At 40.1% G+C, this 21,577-nt stretch overlaps 1 protein-coding gene across 4 annotated transcripts in view; it reads right to left on the reverse strand.

Annotated features, from left to right (window-relative positions):
- Positions 1–21,577, reverse strand: part of HOMER1 (homer scaffold protein 1) — a 79,146-nt gene that overhangs the window by 17,644 nt on the left and 39,925 nt on the right. For all 4 annotated transcript variants that reach the window (XM_083703637.1, XM_083703636.1, XM_083703638.1 and 1 more), the window contains 2 exons: positions 13,275–13,417; positions 695–851 (listed from right to left, as the gene is read on the reverse strand). In XM_083703637.1, the coding sequence (XP_083559763.1) occupies positions 695–851; positions 13,275–13,417 (300 nt within the window). The remainder of the gene's footprint in view (positions 1–694; positions 852–13,274; positions 13,418–21,577) is intronic.

Raw genomic sequence — 21,577 nt, forward strand, 5'->3', positions numbered from 1 at the left:
CAAGGCAGATATATATACTCAGACAAAACGACTCTGTACCTGCCAAATATCTGGACTGAGATAGTTTGCCCCTGCACTTCTCCATGAATAAAGAATGTATTTTCCAGCTATTTTGCACTGGTTTCAGTCGTCTTAATGGGCACAAGCTCACAAAATCAAACCTACAGTAGGTTGCAGCTCATGGTTTGTTCGGAGAAAGAAAAACCATGAGCCCAGGTGGAGACCTAATGCTAAACCAAACCATGGTTTAGCTTCCAGCAGTGAAGCAGCAGCATGAGAAGAAGAGAAGCAAAGTTGCCCACGATTTTAGCCCCATGCACCAGTACACTGCACATTCACCTTTAAACCAAAATAATGCTTAGCTATGGTTTAAAGTGACTCACATACAGGCAAGTCCAAGTACACTAGATTAATCTTATACGTCTGACCCAGCGCTATAGACATCACTTAGTAATACATATTTATATGATTTGTTAGATGAAACTCAAACTATATAATATAATAATATATAATTTATTACTACGGGAGAATTTATTACATGAATACTTTATAATATATTTCATCAGAAGAGAAAATAAAGCTCAGCTTGCATGAATGCTGTTGTCAGATGACCAGAAGATTTTTACTGCACCTTTTTCTTAGTTCATAACATGCAGATCCACTAACAATATGTAGTCAAAAGCTTTAAACTTACCCGCTTGTGTAGACGTTCTGCTTCCTCTTGATATGCAGCAAGCTGTTGTTTCCATTGTTTCACGTTGGCAGTGGACTCGAGCAGAGCTGCTGTAAGCTTGGCATTGTTACCCTTGAGTGTTGCAAGTTCTGCCTCCCAGTGCTTGCCGATTGCTGAACTATGGACAAAAAAACAGTTGTCACAATAGTGGAGACCATAGCATCACTGGGTTATTTTTGTTCTCTGGCTCATGCCTATACAATTGTCCTTAGAAGCCAGCAAGTCTTGTGGTCCCTCCCAAGTTCTATGATTATTATTTTTTTCAAAGTAGAGCATGATGCAAAAACACATTGCCTAGGGATTCGGGTGGGAGGAAGCTTAGTAGATAAGCACATATTTTGCACGCTGAAGATTCTAGGTTCAAACTCTGGTTCACCACTTAAAAGGACATCAAGGCTAGGAAAGACCTCTCCCTAAGATGGCCGAGAGCCACTGCCACATTAGTGGGGCAGATGGCCCAATTATTTGACTCAATATAAGGTTGCTTTGTATGTTTTGGAAGACAAATATCTGACTGTGAATATGTGAATGATTTTTTTGAATTTTCATACCTAATCATAGAAGATAAAAAGTAAACAATGAAAACACCTATTGTTACATTCTCCAATAACAGGTCAGGAATTAGTAAAAAAATTATTGCATTATATTAGTTAACCATCTTACAATTTGCAAAGAGAGAGTTTGAAAGTATGCCTAAGCCAAAGATTAGCAATATGGAAAATGACTTGGACAAGCCCAAGGCCCATGTACTCTCCCTTCCCCTGCTCAACCTCAAGGAAGATAGAAACATTTGCTTTCATTTGTAAACTAACCACAGTTTGCCATTACATCTGTCATAAAATTTATATACCATTTGATTGTAAAAAAACAACAACCTTGAAGCAGTTAACCAACATAATAAAACAATAAATTATAAGTAAAGGTCATTAAAACAAAAAAAAATTAAAACAATAGATATGGTGTTGAGGTGATGCAGACTGTTGGTTCTGGGGGACTTTGGCATCCTTGTTGAGGCCATTAAATCTGGGACTTCATGGCTGCCATGACAACCATGGCACTGTCTCAACAGGCCATTGACCTCACACATGTAGCAGGCCATAGCCTATACATCTGATTTCATCAACTGAGCAGAAATAGGGTGATCGGAGAGTGATCCAGTCTGTTGTCAAGATCAGATCACTTCCTGTTGCATTTTAGGTTTTCAGCAGCTTTCTCCCTCCACAGAGGCAGGGGAATGTCCTTGAAGGCTGAAGGATTCAATTAGTTCCCAGACCCTATGGAGGATTTTCCAGCTGATATGACTGGCCCTGGTTGCCTGTAGAAAACATGGATGATCTGGGCCACTGACACAAACCCCTGAGTTCCCTCTGCCACTTGATAGAACCCTGTTGGCTTCTTTGGTATACACCAGAGCCTTGGGCAATGAAACAAGCTGGAAGATGACTTGAATGCAAGTGGAGAAAATCTTCAGGCGAATGCAACAGAAAACTAGTGAGTGCTCATTATCAAGTTTACTCAGTGGCAATGAAGGTGATATAAAGCTTACTTTGTTTGCAATGTGTTTGTGGGTTATTGGTTTGTTTTTCCTTTTGTTTATTTAGTATGTAAAGTATTTTGTATTCTCATTTTGTATTTATCTGTTGTGAACTGCCCTGGGATCTTGAGATGAAGGGCAGTATACAAATTTAATAAATCCTAATCTAGCTGAGCTAAAACCAGTGGTGGCTTGCTGTGATTTGTTTGCAGAGCAATTTGAAGATAAAATCACTTGAATCAGCTGAGACCTTGACTCTACTATTTTAGCATGTGATTCTCAAGAGCCATCCAGAGTTTGTTAGTAAAGCACGAGGATGTGGACAAGGTGCTGGCATCAGCACAGGTGACCATTTCTCTTCTTACTCTTGCTCTTCAAGGCTGGTAAAATCTAACAAGGAGGCAGCAGCTTGCTTGGCCATGCAAGAAGGGGTGGTCCTTGCTTGCCAAAAGGAGGTGATGGTAAGACCACTCATTAGAAACCTTTCCTGGATCCATAAAATCTAAACAATTAGTGACCAGTTGCCAATGTTTGTTTCTTGAGCAACGTTCTTGAGTGCATGGCTGCAGGTCAGATCCAGGCTCTCTTGTGTAAGACTAACTTTTCAGACCTATTTCAATCAGGGTTTGGGCCCAGCTTGGGCATGGAAACCACCTTGGTCACAAAGACCTTTGTTAGGAGAAACAGGCGGCCTGTGTCTCTGTTACTGTTCCTTGATCTCTCAGTGGCTTTCTATACCATTGACCACAGTATTTGTGACTATCCAAATTGAGGGTAGGCAGTGCCGCTTTTCAGGCTCCAATACAATTCAGGATGGTTATCTTCAGAGGCTGGTGATGGGGGGTGGGTGTTGTTCAGCCCCTACAGTCCTCAGTGCTGCAGGTTTAGGTTTTCCTATACTGAATGGGCTCACCCAGAGCTCTGGAGTACATTTTCAGTAATGTGCTGGTGATACATTGCTCTATCACAGCTGCAGAAGTATTGTGTCCAGATTAAGGGAAGTAATAGTACTGCTTTATTCTACCTTCGTCAGACCCCACCTGGAGTACAGTGTCCAGTTCTGGACACAATATAAGGATATTGACAAGCTGAAGAGTGTGCAGAGGGTGGAAACCAAAATGAAGGGTCTGGAAACCAAGACTTTTGAGCAACAGTCGAAGGAGTTGGGTATGTTTAGCCTGGAGAAGAGGAGACTGAGAGGTGATATGATAGCCATCTTCAAATAGCTAAAGGTCTGTCACATGGGAAATGGAGCAGGCTTATTTTCTACTGCCCTGGTAGGTAGGACCCAAACCAATGGAATCAAATTACAAGAAAGGAGATTCCAGCTAAACATTAAAAAGAACTTTTTGACAGTAATAGCTATGCAACAGCAGAATGGACTCCCTTGCAAGGTGCTGGACTCCCCTTCATTGAAGGTTTTTAAGCAGATGTTGGATGGCCATTGGTCAGGGATTCTTTAGAAGAAGAGGAGGAGTTTGGATTTAATATCCCACTTTATCACTACCTGAAGGAGTCTCAAAGTGGCTAGCTTTCTTCTTTCCCTCCCCCCCCACAACAAACACTTTGTGAGGTGAGTGGGGCTGAGAGACTTCAGAGAAGTGTGACTGGCCCAAGGTCACCCAGCAGCTGCATGTGGAGGAGCAGGGACGTGAACCCGGTTCACCAGATTACGAGACTACTGTTCTTAACCACTATACCTCACTGGCTCTTTAGTTACGATTCCTGCATTTCAGGGGGTTGGACTAGATGACCCTTGGAATCCCTTCCAACTTTACAGTTCTACGATTCTATGTAGTCGTGGCAGTGACTCTGCTAGACTGGTGTCTTGCCTCAGTAATGGACTGGATAAGACCAAATAAACTGAAACTTAATTGAATAAGGCTGAGGTACTGTTAGTGGGTGTTTCCCTCAGATCCATGGCTGCTCTGGATTGGGTCACAGTCCCTCTGAAGGAGCAGGTGTGTAGCCTGGGGCTACTTCTGGATCCATTACTGCTGCTTGATGCACAACTGGCCTTGGTGGAGCAGATTGCATTCTATGCAGCTAAGTCCAGATGGCTATCTGGACAGAGATAAACTGACTTCTGTTGTCTACATTCTGGTAAACTCCAGTATACATTACGGCAATGTACTATGTACATGGGGCTGCCTTTGAAACCGCTCTTGGTTGGTACAGAATTCAACAGCCAGGTGGACTGAGTACGTAACACATATCCTGACACAACTGTACTGGCTATCAGTAAGTGTCCATAACAAAGTGCTAGTTTTGACCTATTAAGCAATATGTGGTTCAGGACCCCAATACCTCAGGGACGCCTCTCCCTACATGAACCAACCCAAACACCGTGTTCATCATATGAGACCCTTCTCTGTGTTTCTCGTCCAAGGGGATGCAGAAGGTGGGAACACAAGTACAGGCTTTTTCAGTGGTGGCTTCCCGCTTGTGGAATGCTTTCCCCCAAGGAAGCACAGCTGGCACCATTATGGTCTACTTTTAGATGTCAGCCAAATTTTGGCCCTTAATTCGGTGGGTAACTAGTTATGCCTGCGGCCTCTTTTGTGCTCATCTTTTAAGAGGATAGGTAGCATTTGTTTATATATGAATGAGTACTTGTATTACTGCTGTTTTGACATTTGGTTTTAATGTTTCTTGTTATTTTTTCCCCTGTGGGTCAGTTTAAGACACTTTGCTGTAAAAAGCAGCAAATAAATATAACATAAATGGTATCGAAAATGTACAAATTTCCTTTTCCTTTGCCACCCTGCTTAAGAACTGGATTACCCTACTTACTGCTTCTCTCTATGCTCAAGGCAACAAAATATATTACACAATAAAAAGCTGTTGGACACTTTCTTTAAAATATAGAAAGTGCTCTATAGTTGCTAGTTAAATAATCCCTTATGTGACAATTAGTTGCAACACCTTGAGTTATTAGCTGTCTTTTGGCATGCAATGCAGGGTTTTTGAAATCTTCTCTTGGCTCTTGTAAACCTGGGATTCCCAAATGAGCTACCTTTGTACTATTCTACATCATGGAATGATTGAAATTTGATGCCAGCTGCATCTATGTGACCAAGAGTAGAATCTGAATCATGCCAGCTGCATCCCATTTAGAGAGAGGTCAGATCTTGCCTTGATTGCTCATGCACCAGTCACATCTAGGCTGGACTACTGAAAGACACTCTTGAGTGGAGCTACCATTGATGATGGTTCCGATACCTCAACTGGTGCAGAAGACAGCCTCCCTGCCAGATGTTTTCTGGTCCCATGTGACAGTGGTCCTGTACCAGTTGTACTGGTTACTGGCACATTTTAAAGTCCTAAAGAGTTTGTGATCAAGTAGCCTGAAGGTCAGCCTACACTCATACAAGCCTGCTTGGGTACAAAATGTGCTTCAGAGGCCATGCATCTAGGCTTGATTCAGCTGCCAGACACAAGAGATAGGGCCTTTGTTGTGATGGTACCCAAGTTATGAAGTTTCCTCCCCACTAAGATGGGCACAAACTTTTAAGTGGATTTCAAAACTTAATTATTTTGGGCCACTGCCTCTTAAATGCTGTTTGTGAAGTATGACTGGGCTATTTTTTAAGTGTTTTGGTATTTTCATTTATTTAAAATAAATCTATGCTGCTGTTTTATTTAGTTTTATTTATTTATATCTGAATGAACTATTTAATTAATACACACATTATATACATACACCGCTGCCATCTTAAAATGTTTAGGTTTTCGTTTAAAAATATTTTGATAGGGCTATTACTGCATTTTTCTAACTCAAAGTAGATTGGGAAAAATATTTTTTAAATGTGTGTGAAGAGAGAGCCACATTTCATATGGCATCTGGTATAGTGATTTTGGAGTATAAATAATTATGCCTTTCCTGGACGCTGAGATGTCAAGTGCTATCAATAGCACCATAATGAATGCAACTGCACGAGAGTCACACCTGTTCAATAATGCCTCCAATACTGGTGGAGGCAAAAGGTCATAACTTCTCTCCTTGATAGCCAGCAATATTATGTGAGCTTCTGCAAAGGTTCTCTCAGATCATTTGCACTCTCTTACAGTATTTGTCATGTGTGTGTTAAAGTTATGTGGCCCTTTGGCATTCCCCCCCCCCCCCAATGGTTATAACCAGCAAGATCACTCCCTTCCCTTCACAATTTCCTGGAAGTCTGTCATTTTACTTCTTCTCCAAACAGTGAAACAGTGAAGTACACATACCATCCAATTCTTTTCAGTGTAGGAATAGCCCCTGCACTAAGGCTTCTCTCCTTCCATTATGGATGGAAGGAAGAAATAGGACAGTATACTTGCGATGTTGGATTACCACTAGTTTTAGTGCAAGGGACCTGCAACAAAATTCTGTAGTGCACAGTTCAGGGTCCAACCATTCCACCCCCCACCACATTTTCTGTTTCATTTCCTCACAGTTGAATAGCATTCACTGCCCACTGAGCATGCTTAGTCATCACTGGGCTGTTTGCCTCCATTTTTTCTTTTTAAAAAGTTCTGGTGGTAACTTGCTGTTGTGTGGATAGTGTGACATTGGCTACATAGAGCATGAGGAGTTTGCAATTAGTGTGTGTGATAGATCTATACAATCTGCCCCGCCCCCCAAAAGGATCAACTGGCTAATAACAGAATTTCAAGACTAAAATTTGTTTACAAATTTATTTATTTAAAATATTTATACACCACTATCCTTCAAAATATTCTCAAAGCAGTTTGTGTGGTAAGCAAGTTGAATTCATCTTCTCGTTTACTGTTACTTCCTCATGAAAGATAGTATTAACTGCCACAAAAACACAAATGCATTCCAGCGCAGGGGTAAAGAACTCCATACCCTCCAACATTTCTCCAATGAAAATAAGGACATCTTAAGAAAAAGTGGGACATTCTGGGATCAAATCAGATCAAAACTGGAATGGCTTCTGGAAAACAGGGACACTTAGAGGGTCTGGAACTAGTTCCCATATTTGTGAAGGAAAAATATAGAACTCAAGAGAAAACCACATGATTAGTGTCTTGTGTAACCCATAGTGCTGTTATTGGCATATTTTCTTTTTGCCATAAATGAAGCCGCTTCAACTGAATTATTCTAAAATCAGGGTTGGGAAACTCCCTTTGGCTCTTGAGACTCTCTCTAGGTTGTATCCTCTCACTCCAAGCCACATGACTCAGCAACCTTACTTCACACCCTTGTGTGTTTTGCCTTGAGAGGATATATCCCGAAGCTCTGATAATGACTCTTGTTTGGTATGGGAGCAGAACAGAGAGGGGTGTAGATAGAAATTTGCCTGCTGTACATGCTTAGCATTTACATTCGCTGCTATAAGCACTTCTCTCTCAGTGTAAATCTTTACACTAAGCATAAATAAATATTTTGTTCAATTATGCTGAAGATCAATTAGGGCCCTGCATTGACATGGTATCCTTCTACTTCTACAAAAGACCTGGATTATAAAGTAAGCTAACAAGGATGTTCATGAAAGGACAGTTTCCCCTCCCCGCCCCTTGCAGCCAAATGTGCCCTCTCCACCTTCCAGGCAAAACCTCTTAAGAGGGTCAGGGACTCTCTAGAGCAATGCATAAAGGGGTGTGAGGGGATGTAAATTAAAACTTTCCTTCTGTAAACTTGCTTAACATATTTTTGGTTCCAAGCCCAATTTTGGGAAATTCTGCTTTCCTCCAGCTGCTCAACTCCTCCCTTCCCCTCCCCACTGATCCATCCAGTTTTGTTCAGGAGGGAATTGCCAGTTCTAAAAAGAACATTTAATAAAAGCAAAATGCTTTTTGGAAGGGGGCAGACTGCTGCAAATGAAAAGGGGAAGGAAACTTTCCTTCTGCAAATTTCCTTGAATTAATTTCTCTTAAGATCCAAATAAATGTTTGTTATATTCATGAGATGATTGAGATAAACGTATGATGAAAATCACTTAAGATTTAAATTACAGTCAATTCAATAAGGAGAAGAAATCCTGCTTTAAATCGCAATCCTATACACATTTACACGGGAGTAAACCTCATTAAGCATAATGGGACTTACTTCCAGGGAAATATGCACAGGCTTCTACTGTTAGGCTACGTAACTATATGCAAGCCTGAACTGGAGGAGAACTCTGAAAATGAAATATGACACTACTTTGTAAATTTGAGCCATTGAAGACTATGTATTAAAATGCATTAACTATCTGTTATTAGATGTTTCCTGTGCTACTTTCAATTAAAACATATTTACAATGCATTATGGTTTTTAAGAACGTTGGTCAGCAACATGTTTATTAAACATGTTTATTATTGTTGTTTTTAAACTCTATCCCCTGAATGTAGAGTTCCAAAATAATGTGTGCTTTTTGTCTGCTGACGTGTATTTAGATATATCACTAGTTTAATAATAGAAACCTGCCTTCTACAATGTCAGACCATGGGGTCCATGTGGTTCACTACAGGGCTTCAGGCCAAGAGCCTTTTCCAGCCATACCTGGAGATGCCAGAGAATAAATTTGGGTTCTTCTGCATGAAAAGCATGTGCTCTATCATTGAATTTTTGTATTTATTTGTAAATAAAACACTCCAGCAATTTTCCCCTGGCTTTTATATTATTTTTACTTATCATTTGTGGCTAGGCACCATTGCTTTTAATTAGTTTGTTTGCTGCTAGATAGTACCCATAACATATGAATCCACACAAATCTTTCCTGAAAACTAGCACTGCAATATCTGTGCTCATTTCCCTTCAGGCAAGAGGGCTACCCTTGGGATGTCTGGCCAGATCCCAATAAGGGTTGACCATACTTTATACAGAAGTACTTTTGCTTCATGGGCATGAAGCAAAGGAAGGAAACAAGATTGCTCAGAATTTAAATTCTGATAATTTCCTGAATAATTTACTTTTGAACAAAAGGCAGAATGTACAAGGATGACAACACTGATACCAGACCAGCTGGAGTTTTGAGTGCTTTTTTTCTGCAAAGCATTACTCTTCTATTTAATAAGGCCTAGTTTGCTGTTATTTATATAAGATAATGAATTGACCTAACAAAAGGATTTTGGTTGTGGTGATGGTGAAACTTCTGGCATCAACTGATGAAGCCTTAACATATTTGCAAACATTCTAAGAACTGAGAACGGGAATAGGAACCATGGAACACACAGATGTAAGGTCCTTTGAGAGAAGCTAGGAGTTGGTGGATTGCAGGAGCAGTTTCACAAAGTTAAAACTGTTCATGTGCACATCTGCCGCTCTTTGTATAGAAAAAAGACTCATCCATAGTCTAAGCTGTATATTGCTGGGAAAGAATGAAACAAGAGTGTTGTACAACAAAGAATGCTGAGCACGAGCCAAAGTAGCTGATAGAAGAAGGAGCAGTAAGCAAAACAAGGGTTTGATGCAACTGTAAGTGGAGCAAGAACAGAACTTGGGGTAAAAGAGGAACCAAGGATGGAAAGGACCTATAGAAAAATTAATGCTGGGCTAAGGTTGCTACATTTTTGCTTGCAGTGCCATTATATTGTTATAATCTTCTACCCTGGGACCTTATGATGAAGGACAGGTAAAAAGCCAATTTATCTTTACCATTTATTTATATGATTTAAAGCAAGGATAAACTACACACATAGGAAGTTTGTGCACATCGAAGATGATGTTTGGATTCAAATTTAAGATATTTAAGGAATATAGTAAAGCCTTTAATAAAAAAAAAAACACTTTTTGCTAAACAGTAAAGTTATAAATGCCTCAGTACAAACGTAATACATATTTAAAAAATGCAAGCCAGTCTTCAAAAGGTAAATTTCTATAGTCATTCTTTAATAATAACCCATAGGAGAGAAACAGGGTCTTAACAAATTTGTTACAGTAATGGATATACATGCAGCATTATCAAATGGTTTGCTATACAGAGAATAAAAATTAAAAGAAATCCATGATCTGAAAGAACCTCTTCACTATGGCAATAAATCAGGTTTGTTTGTGGGGTTTTTTTTTGCCAAAACTTTGAACAGAAAAAAACAATTACTTAAGTAGGCAAGCAATCACATCACTATAAATCTATTTCTGTTAGTCCTACAATGTATTTTCTAAACACACTATATATTAAAATGTTCCAATAAGAAGATATATGACACAGTTTATGATACTGAAAAGATACTTAGGAACATCTTCAAGTCAGTGTTGACAAGCAATTTTAACAGGACATCCGAAATATCTGAGACGCTGTCTCCAACCTACTTATTAATCTCCAGTTTTTAAAGGTTATTAAACAACATTCCACTTGTTTTCAAGCAGTGCTCTGGTTTTCTTGTAAAATGAACATTTAATAATGTAAAGGTTGATTTTAGAAGCATCCAGAATTGGATTCAAATTTATAAATGTGGCTAGCTTTCCAGCAGCCCCCCCCAACTTTCACAATAATAAGTAAATTATGCACATGCAAAAACTTAAAACATCTAGGATGGCTATTCCCCCCCCCCCCCATGGTCTCCTTTGAAAAATATCCAAAAATCCAATTAATACATTTTTTTGCCAAAGTTTTCATATCAGGGAAAGAGCTCTATTGGAAATTTCGCCTTTTTGTTCTTAAAAAGTGGGCAGCAGATACAACAGTAAGTATAAATCTTCAGCATTTAAGATCCACAGAACAGGGGATGTAACTCCCACTCAGTTAGTTATATGTTCCTATCAGCACGATTACCACAACAGTCCATTTTCAGAAGTCAATTTGAGATTCTTCCCCCACCCTTTCATTCACTCATACCCTCATACACCCGCACACCCCTAACTGACAGAATAGAAACCAAAGTATTTGTGATCACAATTTTTTTTGATCTTCAAAGAAACATACCTTTCTGATAAAAAAGAAAGTCCCAGGAGTTTCTAAAAGTCTACAAACTCTCTCCATCAAGAAGAGTCCATAACAAAGCAGTTGTCTATAAAAATCTACACTGAACTACAACATATACCAGTATGTTGACAGTCACCTCTGCATATTAAATCATAACTTGCTGGTGAAATCTAGCTGTAAGTAACTTAAGAAGAGACTGTTCACATGAGATTCAGGCAACAAATATTCTTTTGTTTCAGCAGAAGGTTCAGTACTGGAAGACCAAGTCAAAATTTTGAAGCCCAGTAGCACAATACTGTAAAAGATTCTCTCTTAAAGTGTGTATACATATTGTAGAAATGTACATAGATCAGATTTAGACTTCTGTTACTAATGATACAGTTTAAACTGTAGTACAATTACTTATTTTCAGGAAAATAATAATATTATCTGCTGTTAGTCTGAGTGACAGTTTTTAAATTGTTATTAAAAAAAAGACACAATTTGTTGTTGTTTAGTCGTGTCCAACTCTTCGTGACCCCATGGACCAGAGCACGCCAGGCACTCCTGTCTTCAGACACAATTTACCACAATATAAATAGGAATTGGTTATTTTGTAATAATCAAGATAGGTTACCAAAGTCACTTCAACATATACTTTTCAAGTTATTTAGCTCAACTCATGATTATATATTTTGATGGCTAGAGTAGTAAATGTGTCTGGACAAATTTGGTACGGTTTCACCTTAACCATAATCTGGATCGCAATATCCAGAACCCATATCTGCATATACAGTTCTCATCACTGGTATGCAATCTCAAATTAATCAGCTGTTTGATATGGGGATGAGGAGATTGTATTTTGGTCTTCTTTCCCCATTGCACAAGTGATTGGGACTATCTAAAATAGAAGGTGGGCACAGATTTTTAGATAAGAATTGGAAACTACAGCAGCTCAAATAATTCAAACACTCTGCTTCAACTTAATGTGCTTTAGTGCAATATATAAAAATTACATTAGAAAAGTTAAAGTTCAGCCCTTCTAGATGCGAAAAGATGGTTCACTATATAATAAATGTCAAACACCTGCCTGCTCATCTTCATGTGAAGTATCACAATTCTGATTTCATCAATGTTTTAATCATCAGGCTGAAGGTATTATATAATGTCATATTTTCCCATAAAACATACTAGTTTTGGATATTAGCATTTCCTTTGACATTCAAGACCTGCTTAAGTGCCATTTTTAAGTGCAAAAGTGAATAATACCACGTAGCTCAAGAATTTGAAGTAATTCTCATTACCCACAAAATACACACACTAGACCAATAATTCTTGAAGCAGTATAAAATATTCTTGTACACTAGAAAGTTAAAGGTTGCAGCATAGTGTGATCACTCATCCTATATATTAATAGCAAACGCAATTTTCCTAGTGTGGATCCTTATGTAGCCATAATAGCACCATCCACACACAACAGGGTGGAACCTGCCAGCTGGGAGGAACCCAAAGGGCTGCAGAAGTACAAGCAATCTTTAAAGCCACTTCCCCAAAATAGCCCAGTGAGGAATGAGCATGCTCAGTAGGCATGGATTGCTGACCAACAGCGGGTGAGTGGGTGTGGGGGCAGAGAGGAAAACAGGGGATAGGAGGTAAGAAATTAAGAATTCTGACATGGCTGACTGGCACCCTGGACAGAAGCACTCCACACTGCAACATTTTGTTGCAGCTTCTACTTTCCCCCCTTCTTCTTCTTCTAATCTGCATTTAGTCCAAAATATTAAAGTCTCAGAGGCATCTGTATTGTGCTTCCCAGACAAAAAAATGTTGAAGCTCAAAAGCAGCCATTCTATTCCGTTTCCTTTTCTTTACTTTAAGAAAAGGGTAAGACATAAGTGAGCTATGCACACAGGAGGGCGAAACCTGTGAAGTTTCTTGTTTTTGCTGCAGTGGTTTCCCTCCTGAAGAGACAAGCTTCTTTTTATACTGAACAGTAGTCCCTTAGTAATAGTGTGGCTCCTTCACTGCACCCTCTGCACAAACACCTCTTTGGACACAGATCCACACTGCAAACATTAAGTCTTTTAAAATTTTAAATTAAAGAAATGGAGAAAGAGGCCGTCTTAACAATAAAGTGCACACGTATTACTTAATAAGGATGTGTGAATGAAATCTGTACCTATGCGCAAATGGTAATGCATTCTGGGTTGGTTCAGCCCTTGGTTCTGAGTTTTGCGTCACTTCTGGGGTTGTTCTTTCATCATCTGTTCCATTAATACTCTCAGGTGTAAGAGGAGATTGAATATCACCTCCTGCAGATTCCTTAAAAAAAGAAAATTATGGTTACACACTGAATTATGCACAAATGTACTTCCAATAATAGACAAACATCCAAGTACTAGAGTTGAATTTTACACCTATTACACCCTTAGCAGATATTGGGGGGGGGGGGGAATGGCAATGTTTTCCTCCATCATTTGAAAGAAAAACAAATGAATTAATTGGTGATCTTTACTTCCATAGGCCTAGAATGCCCATTAAGACCATTTAGTTTTATGTGGTAGAGTACTGGCTTCTGTTACAAAATAAATGTCACATCTCACCATAAGAGATCATATATATGACCATGTTTCCATCTTTACTAGTAATCAGTATGCCTTGGACCACATGTATACCAAATTACAGCATTCTGGTTGATCTGGAGTACTTTAACAATTTTGGGTTAAACTTCAGACCCTTGCTTTTGAAGAAGAGAGGGACAATTTTCAGTTTTCTCTAGTTAAGCAGGGTGTCTAGGATAATGTGCGCTCCAAATTTCAATTTTGGGAGCAGTATGGTAGTACTACAAATATTATGGATATGGTAATGTTTCCACTTTGGGGACTCTGGATCCCATTTTCTGACTTTTCTAGTAGTTGAAGACATATACACCACATTTAAGTTCCATTTTGTATGGAAATAAACTAACAAAAAGACGTAAGATACCTATAGTAGTTTGTATATCCCATTGACTAAAACACAGTTGTTATTACATTTGCTGTATTTAAGATGTTCCGTTATATAACAGATATCCATTTAAATCAGTCTTTGTGTACCAATATGAAACGGGAGTTTTACACAACAGCTTAAAAACATGTGTACTAAAACCCAGAGCAAATGAATACAAAATTGTCCTGTACGTTTACATAAATGACTCAAATTCTGTAAGTCAGGTCTTGTATGAGGAAGAACTCAAGACACTCACTGCCATTTAAAGCAATGTGATTCAGGCTGACTGGTCAGGGAAGTTTACACAGCCCTTTGGACCATGCTACTCTGTGACATGCAGGTGGTGCTGTGGTCTAAACCACTGAACCTTGGGCTTGCTGATCGGAAGGTTGGCGGTTCAAATCCCCGCGACGGGGTTAGCTCACGTTGCTTGGTCCCTGCTCCTGCCCACCTAGCAGTTCGAAAGCATGTCAAAGTGCAAGTAGATAAATAGGTACCACTCTGGTGGGAAGGTAAATGGCGTTTCCGTGTGCTGCTCTGGTTTCGCCAGAAGCAGCTTAGTCATGCTGGCCAAGTGACCTGGAAGCTGCACGCCGGCTCCCTCGGCCAATAAAGCGAGATGAGCGCCGCAACCCCAGAGTCGTTCGCAACTGGACCTGATGGCCAGGGGTACCTTTACTCTGTGACAAAAGGGTAACCAGTTTCTACATTCCAATTATAAGATCGGGGAGGGAAGGGGCAAATGATTACTGCTATACCATCATTTAAGTATCAGAACATATTGCTATTAGTATTTTTAAAAAGTATTTAAGGCATGCACTAGGTTCACATTTTCAATATTTCAATATTTCTTTTGTAACTATAACAACTGAAGTGTTCTCTAAGTAAAACCAAATAGCAGTTTCTTATTTTCAAGAAACTCCAGACAAAGCAACATGAAATTCTGCATTTTAACTGAAAGTTGCCTGATTTCTAAAAGGCTTTATTTTGTATTTCAGAGCAGATTGAACACCTGAGGTGGTTACAAGGAAGATAAGAAAACTAACAGGGGCAAAGATATTATAATATTCACTGGGTGTACTTAAAAGCTTTCCTCTAAGTTTTTCAACAACTATTCTTAAAGCTGCAGTGCCAGAAGACTTATAGGTAATAAAGGTAAGGGGTTGCAATGACAAATAAAAAAACAACAACTGACCATTTCTAGCAGCTATTTAAATTAATGCACCAGTATATAATAAATAAATAAATTCAGATTAAAATATAAATACCAAATGCCACTCATGAACGCCGTTGATACTTGCAAGTCAATTACTTTATAAGGAAAAGAGTGAGAGGAGATATAATCCACATGCAACACTGGTCTTGGTTTTCCTCCATATTTATAACATCTTCCTTCTAACTGAAGAATTTTCATATTGAATTTTTTATCCGATGGAAGCTTCCACAGAGCAGTAACATATATCTCACACCACACATAAACATTAATTTTTTCTCATTGTTGAGGGTAAGCTTTGTGCTTGTACTCTGTGTTCTTGAGCTAGTACGTAACACCAAACTACAGCTATAGCTTCAAGTGACCTCACCTCAGCCAGGAAAATTATGCATATACTGTATAAGTGTCTTGGCAATTGTCTTTCCTAAATGTTACCTGCTAGGACGCCCTTCTAGAATCTTAGTTTGGGTGGGGGAGGACAGAGAGACTCCAGAATACACACAGGAGGATATAAAGGTTTCTGCATATTGTACTGAGGCCAAAATGCCCAAGGGTGCTAGGCCCCCAAGACACAAAACATGTCCTAGGGGGAACTGTCTGTAATGTAAGGTAGAAGCAGCTATCCTATGGAATATCTAGGATGTACTGTTGTAGGGTAGATGGGAGCATTTATCATTTGCTTTCCATTATCATTCATGAGCTTGTGAAATAGAAATATTTTGCTGTAACAGTTTTAGTAGAAACATGTGCTCAGTAGGAAAAATCCAACCTGTGCAGTTTTGTCATTGGTATCTAATATCTTACACTGAACATATTGCACTCCAGATACATACACACCACAGTGTAAATTGATGCATGCCATGTGTGCATGTTTTTCATGTCATCCCACACAAAGTTGTCCTCATCCAATGGCAGCCCACATGTTTCCCCCATTTAATTCAGTTTTTCTCCATCCATGGATAATGTGGTAAGAAAAATATCAAAGATAACACCACATGTTACTCAGCTTTGGACACACTGTTTCTGTTAATTGATTCTCACGAAAACTTACAGATTCTGGCTTCACACAATTAACTCAAGGCAGTGTCAATTTATTCTTGGAAGAAAGCCAAGGTCTGCTTGACCTAGAAACTACTTACTCTGATTGGTTAATGACCAGCACTCAACTCTGTTATCTAGGAATGCTAGCACAGTTTGTGTTAGGAGGGTGTGTTAGGAGAAGAAGTGCTGTGTATGGTTAAGAGAGAGAGAGAAAGAAAGGATTTATTTTGCTTTGTTTTGTATGCAGAAACTCTGCTGGTTTTATTTTTCCTTTTAATAAATCCTGTAAATAGTTATTGAGTCTAGCTGACTAGTCATTTCCACCTCAACTAGCTTCTTCGCTGTGCAGGAAAACTCTGCTACGTTTGGGCTAAAGCCATTAGAGCTATGCCTGACACTTCAAAGTTCCAAGAGGTTATGGGTATTGTGCTGCCAGCCTGAGTTGAAGTGGTGTCAGCATCAACGGTGTTGGTTCCAGTAGTTCCAGAAGTTGTTGTTCCTGTTGATGCAGCAGATGGACACTGGTTGGTTCCTGACTGTTGTGAGCTGGTGACACAGTGGACACAAGGACAACAGTTGCAGCGTGTGAGTGCTGGGTGCTGTGGTTCCTGTTTTCTCTCTCGGTGGCCGTGAGTAGCTGGTTCCGGGTTCCAGGGACATCGCTCTCAAGATGGCCTCACAACCAGTTCAGATGGCTTTTGAGCGTCTGAATGACTCCAATTACTTGCTGTGGTCGGAACGCATGCAGGCAGTGCTGCAGAGGGATCGTCTCTGGCAAGTGGTGAGTAAGTTTCCCGCGAAGCCTGATGATGAAGACCTCGATAAAGACCAAAGAGCAAGGGCCACAATTGTTTTGGGGCTGGAAGATTCCCAGTTGCCATATGTGAGGGGAATCAAGACAGCTAGAGGTGTGTGGCAAGCACTTAAAGAACTCCATGTGCGTGAGACAGCGGTTTCCAAGCTGTTCATTCGCAAGGCATTGTACAAGGCAATGTTACAGCCTGGGATTACAATGCAGGAACACCTACACAGTTTACAGTTAAAATTTACTGCGCTACAGGAAAAAGACTGTGCGTTAGACCAGCAGGAGAAGGTGGCTATTATTTTGAGTTCTCTCCCGGAAAGCTGGGACAATTTAGTTTTGTCTCTAGAAGGCATACAGGAGCGTGATTTATCAGTCAGTTACGTTACTGGGCGTTTGATTGAAGAATGGCAGAAGAGGCAAGAAAGGTCGTTTGCTGCAGAGGCTTCTACAGGTGGGCGGTTTGGAGGGAGTTCTCATACCGTGCCAGAGGTGAAGCAAAAGCAGCCTACCGGTGAGGAGTCAGCATTTGCTGTTAGGCGTTGTTTCCGATGTGGGTCTTCAGCGCATCTAAAACGACAATGTCCGGAGTTGGTCAAGTCTCAGTGGCCGGTGCAGGAGCAGAGACGAGATCAGCAGCAGCAGCAGCAGCAGCGTAAAAGGAAATTCTTCAAACGAAAACAGTCGGCTCAGCTGGTGACCGCCGAGGTCAAGATTGCTGATGAGAAACAAACTGTCTGGGTGGTCGATTCGGGCGCGTCTCGGCACATCGTAAATTCAGATGAATTGTTTGCTTCCAAGAACTCAGCACAGCGCAGCCAGGTAGCCCTAGCAGACGGAAGTACTTCCGAAGTGATTTCGGGGGGTGCAGTTTTTGTTCCTTGTCTTCGTGAATGCCTGCAATATGTACTTTGTGTGCCTTCATTAAGGAGCAATCTGATGTCTGTAGATTGTTTGCTAAAAGCTGGGTTTAAAGTGTATTTTGAAGGAGACAGTTGCATTATTAAGAAGGCTGGTGAGATTTTAGGCACTGCTAAGTCAGAGGGAGGCTTGTTTTGGCTTAAAGCAGGATCTCAAGTTGCAGCAGTAGTCAGTAAATCTCAGCCTGCAGTGAATAACAAAGCTATACATGACAACTGTGTGCACTTATTGCATAGGAAAATGGGGCATGCTTGCTGGAAAAGTGTACTAAAAATGTCTGAATTGGCTGATGGGGGTAATTTAAAGAGTTGTAACAAGTACCTTGATTGTAATGTTTGTAAAAAGGTTAAAACCCACAGAGTCTCTTACCCCAGAAGTGACAGAGTTAGTGAGTCACCGCTACAGCTGGTTCACATGGACGTAATTGGTCCATTTCCTGTAAGCAGGGGTGGATCGCGTTTTTCATTAACAATTGTGGATGACGCCACGCGTTACTCTTGGGTTTTTCCCATGAAGAATAAGGGTGACGTGTTCACTAAGTTTAAAGGCTGGGTGGCATCTGTGGAAAGATTTCTGTCCATTAAACTCAGAAGGATTCAGACGGACAGAGGTGGCGAATTTATGTCAAATGCTTTTAGAGATTGGCTACAAAAGCGTGGCATTGGGCACAGAAAAACGAACGTTTTTTCCCCAGAGGAGAATGGCGTTGCAGAGCGAAAACACAGATCTTTACAAAATATGATGTTTGCCATGCTTGATGATGCTGATTTGCCCATGTCTTATTGGGGGGAGAGCATGCTCACTGCGTGTTATCTCCAAAATAGGCTCTTTCATCAAACAATAGGTACAACTCCGTACTTTAAATTGTTTCAGAAAAAACCCAAAATTGACCATTTGCATGTGTTTGGATCAAAAGCCTGGGTATTAATTCCAAAACAAATGAGAAAGAAGGGAGATCCTAAGACCAAACAGTTTGTGGGTTACCAGGAGCTGGGAAAAGGTTTCCGCTTTGCTGAAGGGACAAATGGCATTGTGATCTCTAGGAATGCCAGTTTTTGTGAACATAGTGGCTGGGAGAGACTACATGCCAATACTGAGGTTTGGTTTGAACCTTCCCAGGAGCTTCATGACTCTGAAGGTAAACATAGAGAATCAGAGTCTGAGGGGGAGGAAAGTTCAGATAAGAGCTCTCAAGAAAGTGGAATTAGCCAGAGACCAGTTGCTAAGCAACAAAAGAGAGGTCGTAGTTCTGAGGAGGAAAGTGGGTCAGAAGAAAAATTTTCTCCCAGAAGGTCTAAAAGACAAAACAAAGGAGTGCCTCCGGTGCGTTTTTCTCCAGATACTGCAAATGTGTTTAGTGTAATTGCAGAGCCCAAGAGTTTTCAGGAAGTGTTAAAGTTACCAAAAGAGGAGGCAGAGCTCTGGAAACAGGCAATGGAGGAAGAGATGTCCTCTCTGAATGAGCACAAGGTCTTTACACCAGTAGCAGCGCCTGAGGGGGCAAAGATTGTAGGCTGCAGGTGGGTGTACAAACTTAAACCTCTGGTGACAGGAAAGTACAAATACAAAGCTCGTTTAGTGGCTCAAGGATACTCTCAGAGGCCTGGAAAGGATTATGACGAGACTTTTTCCCCTACTGCTAAGGGGGACAGTGTAAGGCTGATTCTAACGCTTGGAGCAAAGAGAAAACTCCTGTTAAACCATTTTGATATCCAGACTGCATATTTACATGCATCAATATCAGAAGACCTGTATCTAGCCGAACCGCCTGGTTATAAGACAGGTTCCAATAGAGTGTTGAAATTAAACAAAGCTTTATATGGTCTCAAACAGGCGGCAAGATCTTGGAACAAATGTTTCCATGAGGCCTTAGTGTCATTTGGTTTCAAGCAGAGTACAGCTGACAATTGTGTTTATGTACGTGGTACAGGCAGTGATCAAGAGTTTTGTCTGATTTATGTAGATGATGTATTGTATGCTTGCAAAACAGATAAACAAACTAAAAGGTTTGCCAAGCAATTGTCCAGTAAGTTCAAAGTGAAAGACTTAGGCCCGGTTAGGACATATCTAGGGTTGGAAGTGTGCTGGGCCCAAGATGGCAGCTACCTAATTAGTCAGCAGAACAAGGTTAAACAACTACTGACTACATACAGGATGCAGGATTGCAAAGGGGCAGTGGTGCCTATGGATCCAGGTTTCATAAAAACACTTCATATAGATGAGAGTCCTGAATTTGAACATCCTGATGTATACCATTCTGTAATTGGAAGTTTATTGTATCTAGCACAGTGGTCCAGACCTGATATTAGCTATGCAGTAGGCATATTGAGTAGATTGGTCTCAAAACCCACACTAAATGCCTGGAAAGGGGTAAAACAAGTTCTGAGATACCTCAAACAGACAATTGGCTATATGTTACAATTAAATTCTTCAGAGGATGAAATGTTGAGTTGCTTCTGTGATAGTGACTGGGAAAATTTGCCAGATAGAAAATCTGTCACAGGATTAGTCATAATGGTCGGTGGAGCTTTAATCAGCTGGCAGTCACGCAAGCAAGACGTTGTAAGTGTGTCATCAACGGAATCTGAGTACGCCGCATTGAGTGAATTGTGCAACGAGGTGATTTATTTCAAGCATTTGTTAGCAGATTTAAATGTAAATTGTGGAGAACCAGTACGAGTTTACATTGATAATCAGGCTTGTATAACCTTAAGTAAAACAGAGGGTTTCAAATCACGTTCCAAACATATCTCTGTAAAATACCAAAATGTACGTTGCTGTGTACAAGACAATATAATCACATGTACTTATGTACCAAGTGAAGAAAATGTAGCAGATGTATTAACTAAACCATTGGCAAAGATAAAGAACAAGCAAATGTGCAAGGGTTTAGGTTTGCTGGAAAAATAATCTCCTACATAGGTGTTATTTGATGTTAATTGTCCAGCAGAATCTGTGAGGGGGTGTTCAGTTTCTGTTAATTGATTCTCACGAAAACTTACAGATTCTGGCTTCACACAATTAACTCAAGGCAGTGTCAATTTACTCTTGGAAGAAAGCCAAGGTCTGCTTGACCTAGAAACTACTTACTCTGATTGGTTAACGACCAGCACTCAACTCTGTTATCTAGGAATGCTAGCACAGTTTGTGTTAGGAGGGTGTGTTAGGAGAAGAAGTGCTGTGTATGGTTAAGAGAGAGAGAGAAAGAAAGGATTTATTTTGCTTTGTTTTGTATGCAGAAACTCTGCTGGTTTTATTTTTCCTTTTAATAAATCCTGTAAATAGTTATTGAGTCTAGCTGACTAGTCATTTCCACCTCAACTAGCTTCTTCGCTGTGCAGGAAAACTCTGCTACGTTTGGGCTAAAGCCATTAGAGCTATGCCTGACACTTCAAAGTTCCAAGAATTGTGTAGGTGGTTTGTTTTTTTAACTTCTGTGGTAATGTTTTCCCCATCTATCACCACACCCTCTACTTCCACTGGTGCAGCACACACATTTAAAAATTTATTTTTAATC

This window comes from Podarcis gaigeae (assembly GCF_964106915.1).
Source record: "Podarcis gaigeae genome assembly, chromosome: 11".
In the NCBI taxonomy this organism is placed as follows: Eukaryota; Metazoa; Chordata; class Lepidosauria; order Squamata; family Lacertidae; genus Podarcis; species Podarcis gaigeae.